The 8,027-nt window shown below is 37.3% G+C and overlaps 1 protein-coding gene across 1 annotated transcript in view; it reads left to right on the top strand.

The window, feature by feature from the left end:
• The first annotated feature begins 575 nt into the window (after nt 1–575).
• Nucleotides 576–8,027, top strand: part of SPIN1 (spindlin 1) — an 11,549-nt gene continuing 4,097 nt past the window's right edge. The window contains exons 1-3 of the mRNA XM_010139356.1: nt 576–620; nt 5,516–5,769; nt 6,785–7,018. Of these exons, the coding sequence (XP_010137658.1) occupies nt 595–620; nt 5,516–5,769; nt 6,785–7,018 (514 nt within the window). The 5' untranslated portion in view covers nt 576–594. The remainder of the gene's footprint in view (nt 621–5,515; nt 5,770–6,784; nt 7,019–8,027) is intronic.

The following is an 8,027-nucleotide window of genomic DNA, read 5'->3' on the forward strand; positions in this document are numbered from 1 at the left end:
AAAGCCAGACAACAGGAGAGCATCCGTTTCCACAGTGTTGGACCCAGGACACCCATCTCTCTGTGCCACTGGCAGGGAGGAGGTAAAGGCGGTAGAGACTGCAATTAAGCCCAGGAAGAAGGAAGAGCTGAGGAGAAGAGGTTTTAATGTATGGTTTTATTTTCTCTTTACCCTACTCTGATTTGATATGTAATAAATTAATCTTTTCCCAAGCTGAGTTTGTTTTGTCTGCAGCAGTAACCGGTGAGTGATCTCCCTGTCCTTACCTCAACCTATCAGCCTTTGGTTGTATTTTCTTTCCTCTGTCCAGCCGAGGAAGGGGAGAATTGAAGTGGCTTGGTGGGTACCTTGCATCCAGCCTGGATCAACTCACCACAGCTTCATGAGCATGTGGCCTGTGTCTCTCTCTGCAGAGCCTTCTCCCCTTGAAGTTCATTGATCAGTTGTAACATGAAGCGTTTGGATTCTTCATGTTTTGATATTCAAAACAAAGACACTCGTATAAGATGGCTTTCTTGGCATTGTATACGCACCTTATTTTTCAGTAATTCCAACATCATTTGTATTTTAGGTCATGCAGGAGTGTCTGCCAGCATGATGAAGAAAAGAACTTCCCACAAGTAAGTTGTTAATATTTTTGCTTAAGTATAGCTCTCAGTAACTGGAAGTGCTGATATAGAAATATATTTTTATTGTTCTACTCACTTTGTTCTTGAAAATCATGTGGAGTAATATGCAATCTGAATATGTGCGTAGAGCCAGACTTTCAATTCTTTCAGCAGGGTAGTATGAAAAAATGCCCCACAAAAAAATTCTGAACATATTTTGACTGCTAATATGAAATTATCCTCGAATACAGTTTTGTAATTATTTCTGGAATCATTTCAGAGAGAAGGTGTTGCAAGCCACAAATTAGCCATGTGTACTGCAGGATATCTGGCACAAAGTTCATGCGTTGTCACCAGGCCCATAAAAATGGCAAAGCGTGGCTTCCTTATAACCCAGTCTGGAAATAATCTTAGAAGTATCTAATCCTGTATTCACTACAACTGTAGTTTTGATCTTTCACTTTTCTAAAATAAGGAATATACTGAAATAATTCTTTGAGGCTGCTATTTGTGTGTGAAGGATACCTGCTTATCCTACACATTCATGGCATGTACTTTTACGTCTACAACATTTTAAAATAGTAGCAGCTGAATGTTGAGTACCTGTGTGAAAACAGAGGTAATGTTCTGAGCGTAATTGATCTTGGTGTCAGACAGCAAGGTACCATATCTGGCTACATCTCTGGTGTGAGAAATCTAAGCCAGGTAAGTGTGAAACTTGCAAATGTGTTACTAGTCGTATTTTAAATGTAAAGTCCTATCGTGGCACATCAGTCAAAAGCGATTTGTTTGACAGGTGTATTTTCCATGATTAACATAGTCACTGCTAGCAGTGTTAACTGTTTCCCAGAGACAAGACCTGATGTAGAACAACTCTAATCCTTTCCACCAGCTCATCATTATCCATTCTTGTCTATCTTCATAGAAGGCAAAGAGAAACATTTACTTGTCTAGGGGCAGGTAGAGTTGGTTAAAACTTAATTTCTCTTGTTCTCTTTCAACCGCTCAGAGAAAGGAGTATATGATGGGAAGACTATCAGAGGTGGGTTGCCTTTTGTACTTGAGGGTGGCTAGATTTGTCTTTTATTGTTGTGTTTATATACACTTACTTAAATACCCAAATAGGCTGAAAATTTGTTAGCATAAAGGCTTTTATGAGGCATAAGAAGTGTTGATCCTAAGTGATGTGATTTTGAGGCACTTAACTTAAGCATTCAGCTTAGTTTGATGTTAATTTAGTGTAGTTCAGTTGTTTATTAATTACTTAGTGGAGGGATTTTTTACCAAACCAAGGTGATTGCTTGTGTGCTGCTCACAGACTTGTCTGAGAATGAGGCGGAATAGTAGAGAATTGTTTACCTTTGAAATTTACCGTGAGTAGGATATGAATAACCATGTAATAATATGCTGATACTGTTCTCAGCTATGAAAGTTAGTAGGGCATACTTTGTCACTGATTTAGTCATATATGTAGTTACTCATCATTTAAAGTAAAAAAGGAACAAGCCAGCTGGAACTTGAAGGCCCACTGAGGAGATTTTAAACTAGCTTCAGGAGGTTTGAGAGAGAGGAAGGACTGGAGAGGATGGACCACGGCAGTAATTGAAGATGTATGTGATAGAATGAGCAAGGTGGATGAGTCTTCCGAACTCCTCTTTACTAAATGGTAGTTAACTGTTGAGCCTTTTGGAAATGGTTCCTATGGTTATGGCTTCCAAGTGCTCTGTCAGTGGGTAGTGGTGATGTTGGCCAGTGTGAAGCTGACCTCACTGGCATAAGATCAGTCTGTAATCCAGATCTCATTCCTTCCACCCTTCATGCACAAAGAGTACAAGAAATAGTGTAAAACAATACTTTGTTCATAGGCTCTTCATGCTTCTTGTAGGTGGCAATTCAAGGACTTTGAGGGTTAGGTCATACCTACAGTTTAACTACAAGTGAACTTCAGTGTATTGAAATTCTGATCCCACTTTAAGCTGATTTATAATCTTGGTTCCTGCAGCATCTCAAGGTGTAATTCACAACTAAATGATGGCTTTTGAGGGAGTACAGAAAGTACTTTAAAATTTTTTGCCTCAACTAACATGCCTCATAGCCTGAATATTGTGAAAAGCAGTTAATAACAATTTTCTCATCGCTGTTCTGCTATTAATAATAGTCTGTAAATAAGATCACATTTGTAATAAGTTTTGGATCCTATTTTTAGTAACTTTTCTGCCTAACACCATGAAAGATGTGAAATTGTACTGGCCATCGCTGCTGTACTGCATTTATACTGTTTTGTTGTTTTCTTTTCTGTTGGTCACAGTTGTGCCTTTTTTGCACATCTGAGGAGTGTGGTTTTCTTTCACCTTTCTGGGTTTTTTTCCTTAATTCTGGTGGTGTTTTTGTGAAATGAGACGATCAGAAAAACCTGCATCAATGATCAAATCTGAATGAGTAACTCAATAGGTTACTGGAAATTGCTGTTCCTCTTTTTATCAGAGCACAACCCAATTGTTGAGTAACAATTGTTTTTCTGCTATGAGTCCTATACGGTTCTGTACTACATTGGTTTCCCTGGTACAGCTGCCAAATGCAAGTTTGAGGACTATATAAATGCAGTTTTAAAATCTGGGAAGATTCCTTTCTGCCTGTTCAGAAAATTTCCAATGTACGTGGTTCTGATAATGAAACCTTCTCGCAGAACTAGGTTTTACTTACCAGCTCAGTGCTTTCAAGGTAAGGAAGAGGATCTGAAAGTTTGGGGATTGAAGTGCCATTGACAATGAAGATGTCTGATGTGTCAAGAGTTATTTCCAGGACTTGCTATTTTCTGGTTTTCCTAGCTCCATGTTTTACATGTCTAGGAAAACTGTTGTCCAATCTTCAAAAGCAAATCTTTGTGGAATTTTAAAGATAATTGTAATGAAAAAGAAGAAAAAAGTTGTGTTTGGCCCACTGGATATAGCATCATAGAAGATTGTGTACATCTGTATTACTTGGTGTGAAACAGAAAAAACACACTGTTGGGGAAAGGAGATGTTTGAGTTTGTTACTTCACTGTCTTACATGAAAGTATATTCATAGCTATTACAGATTGATTGCTTTCTTATCACCTGTTGAGATGCAAGAGTAAGTAGATTTTCCTTGGTAATTTACTAGGTTGAAGAGCTCATTTCTTACAGTACAGTGTGCAAATGAGAGCGAGACCTTCAAACAAAAATTTAAATTGCAGGTACACCTGGTGGGTACTTGCCTTGTAATTAAATTTGTAATGCTTTTTGCTCTCTGAGGCATTTCAAAAGTAGTTACCAGTTTGAACTCATATAGTCTTTTTCCATCATATTTTTTAAAGTGAGCATGAAGCTTTTTGGTTTGTTTGTTCAATTTAAACTTAAAGTAGATTGTGTTTTCTAGGCAGAAAGTAAAATTTGAGTTGTGAAGTTGAACGTGAATAGTGCTATCTTTACTCCTTCCAGTGAAGAGGTGATTATCAGCATAGACAAACTGACTAAAACTGACATTGTTTTATCTATTTTAACTTCTTCACTAGATTTTATTCTACTTTCGAATGTAACTGTGACTCATTAGAACTAGATAAATTGCCTGCAAAACAAACTTATTTCTATTAAGCTGAGAACCATATCTCTGATCTCATTTTATAATAATAAATTATTGATGAGACTATTACAATTTAAAAAAAAAACTTGCATATATACACACACATACACATACTTGAGCAATAACTAGAATTTGAGAATACATTTTAGTTTCTGCATAAAATCAGAACCAGCTTTGTGGGAGAGTGTCCCTTAACTGGAAGAGGTTGGAGTTCCATCCAGTAGAATAATGTGTGCTGTCAAAGTCAGTAATACAAAACTGCAGTTTGATCTTGCCGGAAAGCTCAAATGATAACAGCAGTGAACTTTGACAAAGCCCTCTGCTCAGATCTTCATGGTGAATGAAAGTGTGGAGGTGGGACAAGCTGCTGAAGGAACCACGCATCTTGTTTTTAACAGTTGCAATTCAATCTTTGCATTAACTGTTGTATTGTCACACAGTGAGTGCATTATTCTGAAAGACTGCTTTCAGTGGTATGATGGTTATTTGTCTTTTTTTGGATCATATGGGGACTTCTCTGAGAGCATTCATTGTTCCTCGTCGCTATCTGTAAGGAACAATGTTGTTTCCTGCAGTTGATACTCTCTTCTAGATGTTGCTTTTAAGTGTGTTAGTGTATATTTTTACTGCCATTTAAGTGACTGTACTACATGTAATCTGTTTTCGACATTAGGGAGTATCCCTTCTATTGCCGTTACCATTATGTATTGTTTTTCTTCTGCTGAGCTAAAAAGGAATGCTAGAAAATTGTTGCTACCACGTGTCTTTAAAAATACTTGGAGTAAAAAATATCCGGTAATAGAGAAAGAAGCTAAATTTCCTTCAGGGCGAAACACAGGTTAGGGAAAACAAATGCCACAGAAGTGTTTTAATCGCTTACTGGTAGTGTTTCCACCGGCTTCTTCCTTCTGGGACAGGAGTTCTCTGCTTTTCTGCAGAGTGCAACAAGGTAGTGAAGTTACAATACTGCCAGATAACCTCGTCCATTGAGACCTGATCAGGTAGGTTTTACTTTTGTCCTTCATTGTAGCAAGGACTAAAATAGTTCTTTTGGCTTAAGCAAAATACTTTCAGGAATCAGTATTGGGAAATTGACCATATAAAGCACATAAAAAATGTTTCACTACTCTTCAGTGTTTTTTTTCTTTTTTCCAATACAGGGTAATATGCTTTATACCCTTAATTTGAATAAGGTGCACTAAGCTGTAAAATATATTGCCATCTTAAAGAATACAGCCCTTATCTGGAGTAGAACTTTGAATATGTATGTACCTTTTTAATATTACGTTTGTATCTGTGTACAGAAAGCATAGAAACAATGTGGGACCAAGCAAACCTATTTCTCAGCCACGAAGAAATATTGTAGGCTGCAGAATACAGCATGGATGGAAAGAAGGGAGTGGACCTGTAACACAATGGAAGGGCACAGTTCTTGATCAAGTTCCTGTAAATCCTTCTCTCTATCTTATAAAGTATGATGGATTTGACTGTGTGTATGGACTAGAATTGCACAAAGATGAAAGAGTTTCAGCACTTGAAGTTCTTCCAGACAGAGTTGGTAAGTGTTTTGGGTTTTTCTCCAAAATCCCCATATGCATAAGCTGGCACTTAGTGTTAAATGTTCTCCACTAATCTATGCAGACTTCCCCCATGATAACATCTGATCACTGAAATGTTGCTAGTTAATTTCATTTTTGTCACATGACAGGTAATCCAAATTCTCTGTTTAAATTTTTTTGATTCCACAAAGATTTGATGATTCTAGTGAGTGCAGTACTGTCTTCTGTCTTTGTGTAATATGCAGTACAGAAGGTACTGCATAGTCTGTTTAGAGTCTTATCCCTAAGAACCATACATGAAGTGAAAATCATTATTTCTGTTAAAATGTAAACTCTAGGCCATCTCAGCTGCATTGTCTGTTATGTGTGTCTGACATTAATAATGCCACATTTCTCCTCATGTACTTCCCGAGTACTTTTAATAATGGGGGCAAAGGCATGTTCTAAGTGGAATAACTTGATTCGTAACAAGGCTTTTTGATTTTCATTATTACCACTGGGTTGTTAAATTGCAAGTTTTTCAAACCACAAAGTTCATAATTTACCAAAGTAATTGCTAGTTTATAAACAGAATAAGCTGTTGCTTATTCTGACTGCAAATCAGTTGGTGGCAATCTCGAGAGTGGTGTTAGGGAGAACCAAACCCAAAAATTTCATTAATAACTTAATAGAATTGTTCTGTGATTGGCCTCTCTTCCTCTTCTCCTCTGCCTCTCCCTGTCCAGTGTCTAGCTGAAATACAAAGTCTTCACTGCTGTGGCCTTCAATGATCTCCCTTTTCCTTACATTATGATTGTTTGATGGTAAGGATTATGATGATGTATTGTTATTTTAACAACTTCCTGAAATTCTGTAGTTCTTCAGTAATGAACTCTCTGGAAGGGGCAGTGTTTGTTTTGTATAAGAATTTACTAACTTCCAATCAAACTCATTTATGAATCGGGGTAAAGGTTATTTTTCACAAAGATGTATATCTGTGCTTTTGAGTGAACTTGTGAAATGCTGTCATTTCAGCTTCATCTCGAATTAGTGATGCCCACCTGGCAGACACAATGATTGGTAAAGCTGTGGAACATATGTTTGAAACAGAGGATGGCTCAAAAGATGAATGGAGGGGGATGGTTTTGGCTCGAGCTCCTATTATGAACACATGGTTTTATATTACCTACGAGAAAGATCCTGTCTTGTACATGTACCAACTCTTAGATGATTATAAAGAAGGTGACCTTCGCATTATGCCTGATTCGAGTAAGTAGGCCAGTTACTGTTTTCTTCTGGAAAGTGGCAACTTTTTATATTAACGTTTGGCTATGTTTTATTTATGGACAGGACAAAAAGATCTTGTTTATTACTGCTTTTAATTTAAATTTTTTCTAAGTATCTCTATTAACAAAGGTTATAGCACAACAAAGAACATCTGTGTTAACCACTGAAGTATTTTATCACCAGTCACATGCAGGAAAAGCATTTTCCATAATTGTTCTTAGTTGTGCTGAAAAAGTGTACATATTACTGTGGAATAATTTATGCTTGGATTTTTTTTTAATGGAAACTGACAAACCAGATGTTTTCCACTGTTGTTTTCTTATAGAAGTATCTCAGGTTTGTTGAGATGGCTCTTGATTTGAGTTTCTGAAACAGTTCTTGTGGAACTCTGCAGTTCTGCTAAGGAGATGCAGTGCCTTTTTCTGCTGGTGGCTTAAATTCACTTATCCACAGATAACTTTCTGTAACTTGTGCATAAATCTGCATGTCAAAAGATTTACTTCTCTTACAAGTCAAAACTGATATTTTGGTCTTAATAAAACTGAAGAGAGTATTAATTGTAGATTTTTCTTCAGCTGTACTTTCTAGAACCACGGCAATTGCTAGGTGCTTGTCTAAACAAAACTTTATTTTCCAAATACATTGCATTTGAAACATCAGATTGTTTCGGCTGGGATAGAGCTGATCTTTCCTCTTAGTAGCTGGAATAGTGCTGTGTTTTGGATTCAGTATGGGAATTGGTATGCAAAGAATGTTGATAACATACCTGTAGTTGTTGCTAGGAAATCAGGAACTTTTCAAAGTCTTACTGGTGTGCAGGTGCACAGAAAGCTGGGAGAAAGCATAGCCAGAGCAATGGACCAGAACTGACCACTGGAATAATCAATCTCATACAAAGTCATGTTCCATGAGATGATGGTAGGCCAGGATGGTTAGGCAGGAACGGGCTGAGCATTGTTCAGAAGGGGGTGAGCACTTGCATTGTGCATGA

This window comes from Buceros rhinoceros, unplaced genomic scaffold (assembly GCF_000710305.1).
Source record: "Buceros rhinoceros silvestris isolate BGI_N320 unplaced genomic scaffold, ASM71030v1 scaffold16507, whole genome shotgun sequence".
NCBI classification, from domain to species: Eukaryota; Metazoa; Chordata; class Aves; order Bucerotiformes; family Bucerotidae; genus Buceros; species Buceros rhinoceros.